The following is a 16897-nucleotide window of genomic DNA, read 5'->3' on the forward strand; positions in this document are numbered from 1 at the left end:
CAGCTATGCAGTGAGGATGATCAAACACATGACATTCACCAGTCATATTCCCTGCTGAATGACAGTGTCTGCTCTTGACTGGCTGAACTTCCATGATTTAGTTTTTAATTACCCTTTTTTTTATTGGTGTCTCTTTATATTGAAAAAAGATTACAGCATCTGTTTCAGAAAGTCAAATAAATATGAAGCCCTATTAGAATATTTATATGTATGACTTTAAAGGCAATACTGCAAATTGTGCAGAGCAGTTGCTGACTTTGACCACCATTTATTCAAAACACGTACTGGAGCACAACTGATTTACTGATCTTCTGCTTATGGTAGCATTACTTCAGTAAGTTGTGGGCTTAATCCTTTTTCTACAATTTTATAATGTTGCATGTAAAAAAAGGACTTCTCTTATGCCTGTCTGAAGAGTTTTTGTAAAAATAATACTTGAAGCAAAAATTAGAATTAATCAGAAAATTACTCTAGTTGAAGAAGATGAAAGAGCAGAATGATGGCACTTGTTCACTGTCTTTCCTAGCACCATCAAACTGAGCTGCTCCTTTCTACTAGAGGTTCATCTGACTTGTGCAATTTTCCAGTAGCTAGGGAATTTGGACAGAGGCTTTGTGTGAATCCTGTGCCTCTCTGTGCTGTGCAAGTCATAGGAGCTTTCCACCAAAGCACACTTTAATGGATGAGGATACTATCCATCAACATGGAACAGTGGAACTGTAATTGCCGCAATTTACATTTTGGCCAATTATTTCTGCTTTTATTTAAATTAGTTTTTAAGCATTTGTTTTATTCTGGCAACAGGCCCAAGTCTTTGGTAACTGAACAGAAGTTTTCATGTATCCTTAATTAACAGTTCTTCCTCTTATCAAATTTTACTTTTCTTTTTTTCTGTTTATCTTTCCATTCTTAGGTGTTTGGATTTTTTTTTAACTAATTATATTAGATACTTTGGCTTCAATTTCTTATATTTTCTTCCTTTCTTTTTTTTCCTGTTTACTGGGTTTCTAGTCTAACACGTGTCTTTTACCAGTGCAAGAAGGTTTTTCAAATTGCTACTGTGTGTTTACGTGACTGACATACTGTGCCATGTCCATATGCAATCAGATCCAGAGCCTGATCCGAATGTTTTAATTCATGGCACTGAGTTCACGCAAGGTCTCACATTGCAGACAAATTGCACATGCCTTCTAACCAATTTGGATAAAAAAATACTCTGAGGAGAATCTGAGAATCTTTTTTTTTTTTGTAGGCTTTAATTTCTTTGACCTTCCAGAACCTCAGGCAATTGGATGTATAACTATTCTCCACTCTACTAAAGATAAATCTCTCTCTTTTCAAAAATATATATATATGTACCCACGTGCGCACTTATTTATCTATAGCTAAATAAGGTCATAAAAAAACCAAAAAATCTAGGATGTTTTAACTATTTCATTGACTTTACAGATTGTTTTTAAGCTGTTTTTTAAACTTTAAAGGCAACACTGATAGTGAACGGTTCCAAATGGTAAAACAGAAAATCCCCTTCAAATATAACCGGCCTGTAGAGGAGTGGCTGCAGGAAAAAGGTAACAGTCATTAAAACTTTCATTTTAAACCCATTTGGTTCTAAACTCTCATTTTTAAAGCCTGCAAATAAATGTTTCTTAAATGATAATCGCCTGCTGCATAAATGAGTGTTTTAATTTTCATTATAATTTGTGTCAGCTTCCACCTGCCATATGTTGATAAATCATGCTATAATACATTGCTATTAAAATGCAGTTAAAGGGACAAAATTCTAAGCTTGCTGTAATAGCAATGACAAACAAGCAAAAATTCAGGAGATGATTTCTAAAAAAAAAAAAAGCCAAATGAAGAAGAGTGAAGAGCAACAACATGTATTATGGCAATTTAACCACTGCATGATTTTCCTATTTTAATTTGGGCTTGAGCTACATTTATATCTTTTTTATTGAAGTTTTCTTAAAAGATTTTCAAATCTACTTGTTAAACCACTTCCTTTAAGTTGATTTTTGTCATGAGTCTGATTAGCCACTATGGCTATTTATTTCCTAATTGTATTAATATAATTAAATGATTTTAAAAAATGTTGTAAAGAAAACATTTTTTAACATTTTCATTTAAATTACAGGGAGGGAGACAGAGAAAATTATTGTTCTGTTGCTTTTATGCTATGTCTGGAGTACAGGTTGAACAATCAAATGATATTTGTCTGAAATACATATCAAATTCTTAGTCTAAGGCAGTTCCACTTAATTTTGTGGGTTTGCCTGGAGTAATTGGCCTCAGTTCAACAAAAAAACTTGTTAACATGAATAAGTCCAGATGGCTTGAGTGAAAGTTCTGCATACAGTCCATGACCTTTTGAAATGGGACTTGTGTCAGACCAGTAATTTTTTTTTTCTTGCAAGGAAAAGAGTTGTAAATTTGGAGACGTAAAAATAAAATATCTTGGATGTAGAACCCATTTTAAAGCCTGTTGAAGGTAACAGAATAACTTGCTGATTTCAGTAGGGCATGAACTAGGCTCTTGGTAATACAGTGGAGTTAAAGTCAGGAAGATTTTCTCCCTCTATTAGTTAATGTGGTATTAAAAAACAAAAGCCCTGTAACTAACTCCTTGCCTTGAAATCTAGACAATGCAGAACACAATCTTCTCTTGTTTCCATTTCTGAAAGTACAGCTAATAAAAGGGGGTGACCTTTGAACTCAGTTTTTGCATTTTCTGTGCTGATTTAGACTATGGTTGTTAACACATTTTCCAGGTAGGAAAACCAATCTCTTGTCGGACTGGAAAAATGTAATTTATGTTCTGTTTCAAATTTCTAACCTCAGCTGAATTAACAAATTGATTTATCCAGTATGAATTAAGGTCAGGAAGGATGTGGCTAAATCCAGTCAAAATATTTTCATGTGGAGGGCCTGATCCTGCAAAGTGTTGTGCGCACTCAGTTCCTATTAACTCCTATCAACGAGAGCTGGCAGTGTTGCTCACTTTCAGGTTTGGTCTACAAAGGTGTAATGTTTAAAACTAAAGCTAAATTATTATTGAAAATAAGGCAAAAATATTTGTGTAACCAAAACAGAATTGGTTTTTTTACCACCAGTGTGTCATACACAGTTAATTCAGCTAAATTGTAAATAAATTTGAAGATAACAATAAACAGAAAATGCTATTGAGTCTCAATGGGTTGCCCTATTAATTTACAAGATCAAACTAAAATAGATAAATAAAGTTTAACACTAAAAAGAGAATAATTTTGGTAAGTCTGAATTGCTAAAGTCCCTTTAACGCTAAAGACAATGATTGCCTCAATTTTGTTAAAACAGATGCATGTCTAATTCCTTGATGCAATTCATGTGCTTGAGAAACCCATCTTTTTTTTTTTTTTTTCTTTTGGTTTGGTTGTGGGTTTGTTGGTTTTTTGTTTTTTTCCTTTTTGGTTTTCCACAAAATCTTTTACTTTATGTCACAGCTTCTACAAGTTTGAGCTTAAAAGCATGACAAGACACTTTCATTTGTAATCCATCCTGAAGTTTTGAACTGAAGTCTACCTTTTGTGGATATTGATGCTTTGTTAAAAGACAATCACACATGCACTAGAGTCTAAAAGAGACAATATTTGAGTCTTCAGGCACTCTCAAAGCACTGGATGTGGTCAGGCTAGAAGGATAGGGCTATGTTTTTACTAAAGTGAAAGGAAATTGAGTCTTTCCATTATGTGTCATGGAATGACATTGTACAGTGTAGCACCTGAGACAATATAACTTGGTTTGTTCATTCTAAAGTAGACAGACATTTTCAGCAATTCAGGTACCACTCAAATTGAAAAAATATAAGAATGAGTAATTTATGTAGCTGCTCACCAGCTTGCTCATCCATCTGGTCATCCATCTAACAATTAATGTAACATGGAAACCTTCTGTCAGAAGACTTTATAAAGATGGTGAGTGAAAGGGTAGTTTCCTATCAAAATGGAGCAAGACAAACTGATGGATGGAGGAATAGATTCATCAAAGAGTCATCATATATAGAATAGCTGTCTTGCCCATGTGAGTTCTTGGCTTGGGTGAGGTAAGGTGAAACACTTTTTGATTGATATTTTGAATGCTGTAGATTTGGTCTTCCTTTGGTACTGCGATGTTATTCATGATAATGAAATAGTTCATTCTTGGAAAACAAATATAACACATTAGCTTTCTGAAGTGGCATCACTGTTGGCTTTGAAGGGCTTTTAAATTCTATGAATTAGTCTAAAATAATTTTAAGAGCCCAGGTTTATAGTCTGGAATTGCATGAGTAATAAGCAAAATATTAAATGCTATTAACTTCATTGAGATTATGTATGTGAATATAAAAAGAAGTCTTAGTCTTAAATTGTTCAACTTCAGTAGTCATAAATCCAGCAGATTTCCTTAGCAGAATACTTGGTGTCTGCTAAGGAACAGATGCTACCTGTTCTGCAATTGGATGAGCTAATAAAGACCCAGAAGCATCTCATCAAAAGGATTGATCCCAGAAGTACTTAATTATTCAAATCTTTCTTACCTGTAAAGTCTCCTTGATGTAAGTGGCTGTACTTTTGAAGCAAGTACTATTAGTATGAATTAGGATTTGCAAAATCAGGCCCAAAATCTCCTCTAGTGCTATGGCAAAGTTGCACTTCAGATTTCTCTGTGGTATTTTTAATTAGAATTCCATTTTCCAAATGAAGAAGACAATGAGAGAGCAAAGAAACAAGAGCCTGAACTATTCAGAATGCTTACAAAACACCTCATTGTTTTTCTTTAGTATGACACTAATATAGCAGTAGGAAGAGTTCTCTGTGGAAAAAGAAAGCACTGCAGAATTGAATTACACACCTAGTAGAATTTACTAATATAAATAGTTCATCAATAAAATCCAGTGGCCAGATAAATTTTACTTGGGGGAAGTAAAAGGCTTCAGCTAAATTCCATTCAAAGAATGATCAGCAGAGACATATGGTGGCAGAATGCATATTCTCTCCAAAGATTTTTCTCATTCCATGTTCATTTCCCTGGTGTCTTTACCATGCACATGCACACCATGTAAGAGCAAAGAATGAGGAATTTCAAGTAGTAGGTGACTGCAACAAGTGATTGTTCTTTTAGCAAACACATTTTTAGTGTGGTTTCCAGCATTAACCATATGGTGCAATGCATGAATCCTGATCTGGAAAACCATTTAACAGTGAAGACTCCAAAATACACAATCAAATTGCTTTTTTTTTATTTTTGCTGGAAAAGGGTCACCTCCTTGGTGTACACTTTCTTTCAACATTAGAAGATGCAGATGAAGGCCCAGAATTGGAGACATGGTCTCTTTTTTTCAGGCTTAATATACTTAGTCTTCCTTCTTACAAATAATGCAAGAAATATGACAGACATGTAAAGCTATGCTATGAGCTTAGGTTAGAATAGTTGGTATTCTGAGCTGAGTCATAATCCTTCAGTAAAAGTGAGAGAACCCCTCTCCTATCCTTGTTTGGGGAGCTCTCCTACCTGGAAAAGCAGAAAATTTCTTTCTTATCACCTTCCACCTTCTCCCCTTTGGCAAAAGATGAAAAAAGATACTAAATTAATTCAAGGGAAGAAAGAAATGGAAATGCAAATGGAAAACTGAACTGACTGTTATCTTCCATCTATTTTTAGGGATAAAATCTCAAGATTAGTGAAATAAGAAATCCTTTTACTCCTAAGTCCCTTCTTACTCATCTTTACCTCTATCATGCATGAGGTGGGAAGAAGGGAACAGTTGCAAGTGACATGTCTGAGTTTCTGAGGGCAGGGACAATATGGACAGAACTATGGTGCTGGAGGGAGGTAACATATTTAGAGAAGGGAAAATGGTGTAGTAAGGTTCTTACAGAATATCCCTTATAAAATCCAAAGTACAGCATGACAGAAAAGCAAGCTCTGAGGACATGGTATGGGACAGGAGTTTGACCTTCTACAGTGTACAGTGCCATGTCCTCTAATTCAGACAGGAGCTGGGCTGAGAGGGATGAATATCTTAACAGATGTTGTTCCTGGGCCCTATTTTTGTCATAGACAAGAGTAAAGGCTCTGTTTACATTCTGAGGATGAGTCGTGTGGCTTCAGTGCATGTTTATTGATGTTTAACAGACACATGTTGCCTCTGGCAAGTTTAAAACCTCCTGAGATGCAGAACATCGCATCAGGTGTTTCAACACTTTCCAGGGGAAGGATATCCTCCATTTTTATTTCTCATTTCTCATCAATGCGCTCACTCCACCCTGACCAACTCCTGATTTTCCATTTGCAAAGCTGAGAGTGAGGAGCACGAGGGATGTGCAGCCCACCTCCACATGTCTGTGTCTTACACCTCTCCATATACTGTTGCTTAGTTAGCTAGGGCCCTCTTTGGGGACAGGAACTACTTTCAGATACATTTCTTCTCTTGTCCCCATTCTCTTCCCCATGGTCCATCCTGTCACCATAAGATGATGCTACATCGCATCACCACTTGGCTTCGAGACCTGCCATGACGACCAAAATTGGTGAGCTCCCCCATGTGTTTTGATCTACTCTAACCACTGGCTGTGAAGGAATGAGCAGTGGATCATAGGTTGTGCTTTCCTACATGGTGGCATTCTGCACCGCTCATCAGCCTGGACTAGGCAGAAAGTGGCAAATGAAAACTGGGGAGTGGGATTGGGATTGGAAAACATATATCAAACTTCATAAAAATGGGAAAGCGCAAGATATTTAAATGTTGATTGACTTGAAGCTGCATTGATAACCCTTCTGAGCAATGTCCAGTCTGGTTGTCTGCTGATTCAGCAGATTTCAGGTGGCATGCCCCTAATCTTTTGAGGAATAGTGAAATTATAGGCACTGCCTTTGCATTTCATGAAGTAATTTATTTCTTAACATGGTAAACCTAGAGCAACCTGGGACATAAACAGTATTTATAGAGCAGTCCAGGCTGAATGTGATGTAAGTGTCCTGCAGAACTAGGTGAATTGGCAATTGTTACTAGATTTATTTTTAATAATTGGGTTTTTTATTACATATGGTATTGGACCTCTTGTAACGCTCAAGATGTGACCTCAACTAAACCACATAACCCTGCCTACATTTGAATTTCACTGTCTGTAGAGTGGAGTAAGGCATTCTGGGGCTTAGCCATCTGAAGCACTGTTATCTTCACTATTTCAAAAGCTTTGCTTTTTCAGAGACATCAGAAATGTTTGTGTGTGTTCTTTCTTGGGTTTAGATTTTCAAGCCTTCACAACATAAAGTTTACAGGTGAAAGATCATGACTGATCCTATCATAACACTCCTACTTAATTCTTATATCGCTTTGTTTTTACCTGATGTTTTACTGTTTTTGAGCCAACCCTTGAAACCTTGGCATTGTTAAAAGAGGCTTTGAGTTAATCTACTGCTTTAACCAAAAAGTCCAAAAGGAGGTTTATTTATGGGCTAAAGATTGACAGGTACTGCAGTTTGAATTGATAGTACAAAAATAGCCGCACATTGAAGTCCTATTTGTAGTTTTAAATCCATCCAATCCCAAAAGAACAGGTTCAGATTTCTAAAGATCCTCCAGAGTTTTTATGTGTGAGTGGATGCTGAGGTATAAGGTTCAGTTTTCAGTATTCATACTTCCAGGCTAATCATCCTTATTAATGACTTTTAGGCACCACACTTCCATACTGTTTCTCTACAGTCATCATATACACTCCCAAGAATGAATCTACTTCTCCTTTGTCCATCACTTCGGGCCAGGGCTCAATGTAGTATGCAAACTGAAGGAAATGTCTGTCAATAATGTTATTCACCCCCCTTCACTAGGACGACAGTTAACGATCTTCAACACCCAGGCGCAAATAGCCATAGGAGGGAAGGACAGAGGGCGTCTCTTCCAAGGCCAGCTCTCCGGGCTCTATTACAATGGCCTGAAAGTGCTGAATATGGCAGCAGAGAACAACCCCAACATTAAAATCAATGGAAGCGTCCGACTCGTTGGGGAAGTCCCTTCCATCTTGGGAACAACACCCACAACCTCGGTGCCACCAGAAATGTCGACTACAGTCATGGAAACCACAACCACGATGGCGACCACTACCACCCGAAAAAATCGCTCCCCGCCCAGCATCCAGGTGAGTCAGTTAGTCCTCTCCATTTCCTTCAGATCTTAATTCGTCTTGCTGCTCATTTGTAAGTTCATAGGAGCTATCTTCTCTGAATTATGCTCCATGAAACTCTTTATTTTAAAAATGTTGTCCTCCTGTGTTGGACACAGGACAAACAGCTGGCTGAATTGTTGTAGCACATACATGTAAGAGTGGGAATGGATTTTGCTCCTGATCTTGTGCAATCCGATTTGTGTGAGATTGTTACAATGTGATCTAGAACAAGGTTTTAACTATGTTTCAAAAGTTCCATATGTGGGGAAATGTATTCCGAAGAGAATTACGTGGCTTAATGAGAGGTGGGTGTATGGTTATTTATTATTATGACAGGATGAACTGCTGCAATAGTGAAGTTCATAATGAGGAGAAAAGCAATGGAGCATTACTTCCATTTGGAGTCATTTTTTATTTCCCTTTTATAGCCTTCCTGCAGAGAATTTTGAAGGAACGCTATCAAGATCGGTTTCTTGCAAAATGTAGATGTTCTAACATAGAGCAGTTCCCATTTGGTAAAAATCATTCCTAACTAAAAAATTAATTTCAGATTATCTGACTTAATTGTGCCAAAGTAGTTATTTCAACCCTTAAAATGCAGTGGTTTTGGAACCGCTTTTGTGGCAGCCGGAATATGGTACTGATTAGAAATAAACACCTTCAATTGGCTGTCCTTGTCTGTGCAAAGAATCATGTGACTAAGCAATCTGAGCTGTGGATTATTTATTTCAGCAGTATGCTATCATGTTATTGTGTTATCAACTAGAATGAAACGTGTTTTGAAATCATTAGAGAGATGGAGCTGCCGGAGTCTCTAGCTAAGGGTCTCTAAAATGAGTAAGGGACTGGATCATTTATTGTATGAGGAAAGGCTGAGAGCTGGGACAGCTCATCCTGGAAAAGAGAAGGCTCATGGGAGGATCTTAACTGTGTGTACAAATACCTGAAGGAAGAGTGTAAAGATGACAGTGGTGCCCAGTGACAGGACCGGAGACAATGGGCACAAACTGAAACACTGGACTTTCCCTCTAATCATTGGGAAACATTTGTAACATGAGGGTGACTGAACATGGGGGCAGATTGCCCCAAAAGGTTGTGGCGAGTCCATGTTGTTAAAATTCAAAAGCCATCTGCACATAGTCCTGGACAGGTGACTCTGCATGATTCTACTTGACCAGAGGTTTGGACTAGGTGACATCAGGAGGTCCCTTCCAACCACAGCAATTCTGTGAGGTATGTCTGGCTCCGGTGGAATTTACAGCTATTAGAGTAACTAATTCCAAGCTGAGGTTTAACAGTGCCCGCTTTGGTACTCTGTAAATCCAGGCGGCAACATGACTGGGATTAATTGAATTTTTAGCCTCACGCACCCAGTAGGTGCTTTTATAAAGTTACAGCTAAATGAGGGGAAATTACCCCATGTTTGGTCACTGTCTGTCATAAATTTTGTGAGAATTTCCTTCTCTGCAGTGACTAGTTCTAATTTTAGAGAAAATATTTGTACAGTTACTTCTCCAGAATGATAAAGTCTGTGGTTCTTATCCTGCCCTCCTTAATTTTTAAAGGCAGCAGAACTGTGTTTAGCTATACCAGTGGACAGAAAATGGCACTGGACCTTTATGGGCTGGATCAAGCTGGAAATGATGCTGGCTTGCCTGAAAAGGAACTCTTTCTGAAAGCTTCCTGCCTAGCCTACGTGGCAGTTCACTCAGCCTACAGAGACCACTGTGTGCTGAAAGAGCATCAAGAAGATTTAATAAAGTGTCAAAGTGCTTCTAAAAACATGGTTAGAGCAGCGATTTCCTGGATACACATGCACCACAACAAATGGCCTCATCTCAGCTGATATTAAAGCAATAACTCTTTGACACTTCATGCTACCCACTGAAAGAAAAATAAAGGTCAATATGTACCTCCATTACAACTTTCTGCATTTCAATATTGGGCCATTTTATCACTGTTGCAGCAGAGATAGCTTGGCTTTCTTCCTTATTTTTGGTGGAATTTGATTCTGTCTGCTTAAGTTGCAGTATCTGTGTGGTGAAAGTGAGAAGAAATTGTCTTTTCCTGTTTGGGCAGTATCTCCAGCCATGGTTTTTCAGATGCCTAATGGTTATTTTATCTTGCTTGTGTTCAACATCACCATCATCAAGCCTGCTTACAATTTTAGATCTAAGTGGTGGAAAAATCTAATAGAGCAAGTTTACTCTTTGGGAAACATAAAATATAGATACCTAAGGCTATGAGAGATACAAATACAGTTAGTTATTACCTTGTTGCAGATTTCTCTTTTCTTTTCTGCTCATGAAATGAACAGTTATTCTTTGCTTTCAAGGCTGTTTAAAGTTTAGCGTCTTCTGATTCCAATCAGCATGATTCAGGTACTTTTTGTTCACTTCTTAGATTTGATCATAGGAATGTTTCTGCTCCCTGATACCATACAAAAGGCAATAGCAGGTTATTTTTCCAATCCCATTGAAACTTTTTTGTTATCATGATGCATGCCAAAAAGTAGTCAAAAAGTTAGGCTGATGATGGTGTAAGATAACTGTTTATCAAGTCAATCAATGTTGTCACATTATTTTGTTTTATTATCCATGTTTCTGTGTGCATGTGTAGTATCTTGTTTTATGCTAAGATTGCAGACTCCTAGGGTTCAAAATGTACTTTTTATTCTGTACATGCACATTACTTGGCACAGAACGGTTCTGGCCAATTGTAAAAATACCTGGCATGATACAAATTAAAGTGAAGCATCCAATGTGAAATAGCACAAATCATGATAAAGAATTACTGTTCTTACTCTGTTAGGAGTATCTGTGCTACTTTTATTACTCATTTTCATATGTAACTTAAACTATTCCTTTTTGAAATGCATATAAACCTTGTGCAGAATATCAAGTCAGTAATCACAAAGTGTTACAAAATGTAGCGGAATTTCCAAAGGACTTAGATTTACACATCGCTCATTAAGAAACTACAGAAGAGCATGATAAGTGCAAAGATATCTTCTGTTTGTAACACACACCAAGACAGCTCCTGCACTTAGGTAGTCTGAGTACTGATGGAAGTATTTTAGAGCACAGTTAGAATAAAACAGCTGGGAAAATGAGGAGGTTTAGAAATACACACTACATGTTCAGGCCTATGATATGCATCAACTTTTGAAGATCTCAGACATGGTATGTAGTTTTGGACAAATAACCAAGATAAAGGGAATTGTGAGAAAAATATTGCTGGAAATACCCAGTGGCACTGAAATTAGCATTTAAAATGTCTATAAATTTTTACTAAATTTCTCCAAGGCAGTTAAACTCAAGGCAAAGGAGGACAGCTAGGATTCGTGTGAGAAACAGGTGAGATATATGGCTGTATGCTATACTGCTGGGAATGTTCCTGTGATTCAGAGAAGGAAGTAGCAAGAGCTGACTCTTTTTTGCTAACTGAAAATAAGGGAGAGAAAGAAGTTTCAACTTGTGTTTGTTTCAGTGAGTTGCAAATGGTGCTTGTGCTCCGCTGCCACAAGAAGAAGCACTGATTTGACTTTGTCACACATGGTTTTGTCCTGAATTTAAGTACAGTCTGTTCAGAAGTGGCATGTGCTGTACTAATTTCTTGCTGCCTCTCAGGGCCCTGGCACATCAGTTCTCCTGTGATAATAATATCCTCTCAGAGACTTCTGCTTTGCCACGTTAGCCACAAAGGCCTGAAAGACAAACTGCTAGCTTTTCTGTGTGGTACAGTAAGATGCCATGCAGAGTGCTTCTGCATGAGAGTCACTGTGCTGAGCCACACTGCATTCTTGCAAGGTTGTCATGCTTCTCACAGGGTTACTTCATTAGTTAGAGGTCCTGGAATCTCTATTTATCCCTATATGCTGATTTAAAGAACAACTTCAGTTATTAATGAAGTACTTCAGGGATTTTTGTGATTTGGGAGACCTCTGTGAAAACAAATTAGAGTGATACTCATTCTCTTGTCTTTTGCTTCCATGGCAGCTGCTTGAGTGGTCAGAGTTCTCTTTTATGAGTTGCTGTTCAAAGCTCTTTAGGAGACTCTCCATTTGCTTTTATGTGGCTCATTCTGTCTTTGTTTCCGGCTGGGTCATTCAGTTTTCAAACAATTTGTGTAGAGTTAATTACTAAAGCTAGTCTAGAGATTATTCATTGTGATACACATCTTCCATTCCAAACACACTCATTTCATCAAATCCAAGTGGAGAACCAAGTAATCTCCTGGAGGACCTAGGGCGAGTTCCTAATAAGTCTGGCCTATGGCATGGATGGCTGAGGACCCAAGATCAAAACAGTTTTTTGTGAAAAAGAGATCAGAACCCTTCTGGGAGGACAGATGAACTTATGCTCTCCATGAGGAGCCAGAAACTGTGTGCTCTGTTACATAGCCAGGGCATGACTCAACTTCTTGAGATGCAGAAAATGACACTTGCCTAACTGTTCAAACTATAACTTGTAGGTGACAAGAATAAATTACTTGTGGATGTTTTCAGCTATGATCTTAGAGCCATAGAATGACAGTTCATGATTTATTATATGCAGACTGTTCTCTCTTGCAGACTGTTCTCTCTAGAGAGTAGAAGAGGGGATCTTCCCATTATCTATATGGAGAGTCCAGCCCATTGTCATGGCTTGGAATAAGGTTCTCAACCTTTATTTTTAACCATTAGGCTTTTCAGCCTTCTAACTGTGTTCTCTGTTGAGTGTCCAATAATCTTGATTAATGTCTTTCCATAACGTGCAGCTCCAGGCTAAATCCTTCCTTACAGTGTATATCACAAAGGAAAATAGCACAGAAGATTTGTCAGTCTAATTAGACTTTCACTGTCAGTAAGACAAATAAAATTGTCTCACCCTTGGTCTTGCCTAGGTACTTTCTTTTACACTCATAGATAATAATTTGGTAGGGAAAGAAATTGGCCTTTAATTTGGTTTTTGCTTCTTATAAGTCACTAGTGACATTTTCATCCCAAGACTGCAAAGCTCTAATGAAAAAAGAGCTTTTGATGAGTCTCTGCTTTAAAGACTGACTTCACTGGCTCATTGGCACAGCTGAGAATTACGGAGTCTGGCTCTTATCCCTTTCTATCTGCTTCTTCCTCCATTATTTTTTTTTAAAGAGACCAAAGCTCCAAATGCTTCAGAGTGGAATCCCTTCTCCTATACTATACTCTTGCATTTCTGCAGTGACATTCACAAAATGGCATTTACTTATTCACAGTCACATCTCTTCTGTAAATGGTTGTATGCTTTGAGCAGAGAAAGAAAGCAGTTTGGAAGCAAGAATCCAAATGTTGAAAATTGTCATGCAGACTATTGTTCTTGTAGGTTACAGTTATTAATTCAATAATACCAAATAATGTCTAAATACTTTACAAATATGTAATTGAGAAATAGATTTAGTGCTGAAATACAGAATCTTTGGTGTGTAATGTAGTAGCTACCTAACCAGAAACATGTATATGATATGATAATGTTCTGTATGGGAAAGGCACAAAAATATTCTCCAAGTGAGTATTAGATGTGCAAGTGGTATGCTGTGTTTAAATTATATTTATTGATGCTGTTTTCAGGATACTCAGATTACCTGTAATGTTCATATAATCTAAAATAGAATCTTACATTTTCATGGTTTCATCCACTCTGCAGAAGACAGTTGTGCTGCACTTCTAAAAGTGCCATAGGGATCAGTCTTCTAGAAGTGCCATAAGTGAGCCACAAGTACAGTGCCCATTCAAAAGAAGAATGTGATTTTGCTGTAATATTATTTTTCCAGCCTATACTCGCCCATGCTGACAGATACTGATGATGAAAGTAAACTCAGCCTTGTATTTCTGCTAAGCACAATTACAGCAATAAAGAACATTGTGCTTATAAAACAGTTCATGCATATATGGGTCTGTGCTGTCATTTGTTGACATTATCAGCAGTGATATTGGAAAATTAAACTTAGTAGCCATTTTTGGCTCCAAATGGAGATGTCTTTCTCATGACTCCAGGGAAGGGGTTTGACTGAAAGCGTATGGCAAACTTGAGAGTCACAAGTTGGCATATAGCATGATTTCTCAAAATATAGGTTACACTAGTTCTTTGGATAACCTGTTTTTATATAGCATCATTAGCAAGTAGTCACTTCAGCCACTCCTCTGTGTGTTTTGTTAGGATCCACACTGCCTTTTTATTTCTTCAGTCTAATAGTTTACAGAAGGTCTGAGTTGGCTGATTCATCTCTAAAAGGGTTGAGATTACATTCCCTTAACTTACAGGTCTGAGCAATCATTTGGGTCTTGCAGAAAAACCTCAGCTGATGTTTTTGACACATGTACCCAGTTCTGTTCTCCTGTCAATTTTGGAAATGAAGATTTGGTCCAGCATCAAAGAGCAAGGGGAGTATAAAAGGTCTAGCACTTTTCTAGAATTCCAGAATCTTTTTAGATTTTTCTCTGATACTTTCTTTTGCCTTGATCAATAACTATTGAAATTTTTACTTGCCTCTAGGTGAACAAGAACACACCTTTTTCTTGAATAAAAGAATAGGAAGCTGAAATAACAGCGGTAGTAAGCTGATACCTGCCTTCTTCAGGCAGTCAGGCATACATTTCTCAGAAAGCAAAATTAATAACATCAGTATGCACTTTTTCAGAGCACAGTGTCCCTTTGTGCATTTAGATGTATCATTTACCCTGTCAAAATGGATTCTTGAAAGTCACGTGAAAGATTATTTTCAAAATCTGGTTAATACAGTACTCAGGAACTGAAGCTATTCTAGTTGACCATACATTTGATCCCAAGCCAAGTGAAAGAATAGGACAAGCATGTTGTTCTAGAATGGTTGTGCAGCGACAAGATATGATGAAGAGATCCAATATTGCAAAAGCAACTACTTGGAAACAAATGGAGTAGAATCAATGGTTATGGCTTAAATATAATTGGAGGATTGGCTCATGTTTTGTTACAGCATATCTGTTCCTCTTGCTATTTATATACTTCAGGGAAATGCCTAGAAGCTGCAGACATTGCCAGAATGCTTCCTGAACATATAGTTCCATTTTTTTTGTTTGGTTTGGGGTTTTGTTTTTTTTTCTTGGTCCATTCTTTTTTTTTAATAGGACTAGCAGAGAGGTGGGAATATACCTCTTACCTTTCCTAGATCATTCATTTCAGTGAATGCACAGAAATTGGAAACACATCCGTGTTGTTGTGACAGACCTGCTTTCTGAAACCACCTAATTAATGCCTTGGATTTTCTGCAGAATGATGGTGTTGTTAGCTAACAGAAACAGAAGGATTTCTGCTAGTTTCTTTTCATCTGTGGGATGAGTTGTCACTGATTTGCAAGATATGTCTGACACGGTACAGCTCGTAAAAGTAGTGATTAACAAGACAGGCTATGCAACCACCAATTCTTTATCTCCTCCCTTAGATGGCATATGAGTAGGTGGGATGTTGTTCATTTTGATTGAAAAATTAGTTCTATTATATTCTGAAAGATAAGAATGTGTTTCCACAAAATTCCCAAGGAAAAATAAAGCCATAGGGGTGAAAAACTAGATTTCAGTTCTCCTGGTATTGCATAGGATGTAAGTGCTTCCCTTTTTTCTTACAGTGGATTTTTGAAGGAAATGTTATTTGGTGATTTGGTATTTGTATTTGCATACAAAATATGTTGGCCTTTCGCCCTTAAAATGACTAATGAAATGGATCCTCTTCCCTAATAATTACTTCTAGAGTTTTTGACTGGTGCTATATTGCCCATATCACTGGGTCTCAGTTAGGTGTTCTAAGAAATTGATTTCTGGGTAAGGACGATTCCCAGGGAATACCAGTAGTTTTATAGGAGGCATGAATAAGAGAGTAGGAAATGTTGAAAACGCTCCAATGGCTAAATGTATCAAAGTGGGTACAGAAAGGATGAATAATGAGGGGCAGATGGCAACTAAGGTACAAAGGATGAGATACATCTCTCTCACAGAGATATGGGAAAGAACCAGCATGATTTAGAGGGAGAGTGACCTGGCCAGAACTGGTAGGCTGATGGTTCTAGGAACTCTATCTTGGAGAAGTAAAGGTTTTAGGGAAAGATGAACTCATACTATATGGCCTAGTAACCACTCGTCTACTTTTAGTCTTTGCTTGGCTCCACACTCCATGTTCCCTAAGGATAAAGTCTTTTATTTATGCTGAGCTGGCTGGGATTCAGTTCAGTAGAAATGCTGGAAGTGAGATCTGAGGATCCATGGATCCTCCATGGCAGTTCAAAGTCAGAAAAGAGCTGGGATCACTCACTTGTACTAAGATAATTTAAAATGCACCTTTTCATCTCACTTGCTGCTGTTCTTTTCCCATAACTGTTTCAAAGCAAGTAAACTCAGTGTAAAAAGAGTCAGGTCAGGTAAGGAGAAAAAAATACTATATGTTGTGTTCGTCTAACATCCAAGCTATTGCCTCGGTGTCCAAGCCATACACAGAGATTTGCAGAAATAGCTTGAATTTAACTTGGTCATAATATCTCTCTTTTCCTGAAAGATGACCTCCAATGAAAGTATAAGGACATGAATGATTTTTATCTGTGGTAACAATGGAGAACCAGTCCCGACTGTCTCCAACAGCATAAATATATAAAATGACAGATTATCCTGAGGCCTCCCTCCCTCCTGCCTGAACACACACATACATTCTCAGTAGCACACAGCAAAATTC

General features: G+C 37.6%; 1 protein-coding gene across 24 annotated transcripts in view; it reads left to right on the plus strand.

The window, feature by feature from the left end:
• Positions 1-16897, plus strand: part of NRXN3 (neurexin 3) — a 966298-nt gene that overhangs the window by 851193 nt on the left and 98208 nt on the right. For 8 of the 24 annotated variants that reach the window (XR_008508436.1, XR_008508437.1, XM_054515094.1 and 5 more), the window contains 3 exons: positions 1482-1571; positions 6492-6548; positions 7849-8156. Coding sequence is in view for 22 of the 24 variants with exons in the window: in XM_054515094.1 (XP_054371069.1) it covers positions 1482-1571; positions 6492-6548; positions 7849-8156 (455 nt within the window). In the remaining 2 variants the exon portion in view is untranslated. The remainder of the gene's footprint in view (positions 1-1481; positions 1572-6491; positions 6549-7848; positions 8157-16897) is intronic. The other 16 variants (XM_054515099.1, XM_054515098.1, XM_054515088.1 and 13 more) reach the window with 2 other exon arrangements.

Source organism: Molothrus ater, chromosome 6 (assembly GCF_012460135.2).
Source record: "Molothrus ater isolate BHLD 08-10-18 breed brown headed cowbird chromosome 6, BPBGC_Mater_1.1, whole genome shotgun sequence".
NCBI lineage: Eukaryota > Metazoa > Chordata > Aves > Passeriformes > Icteridae > Molothrus > Molothrus ater.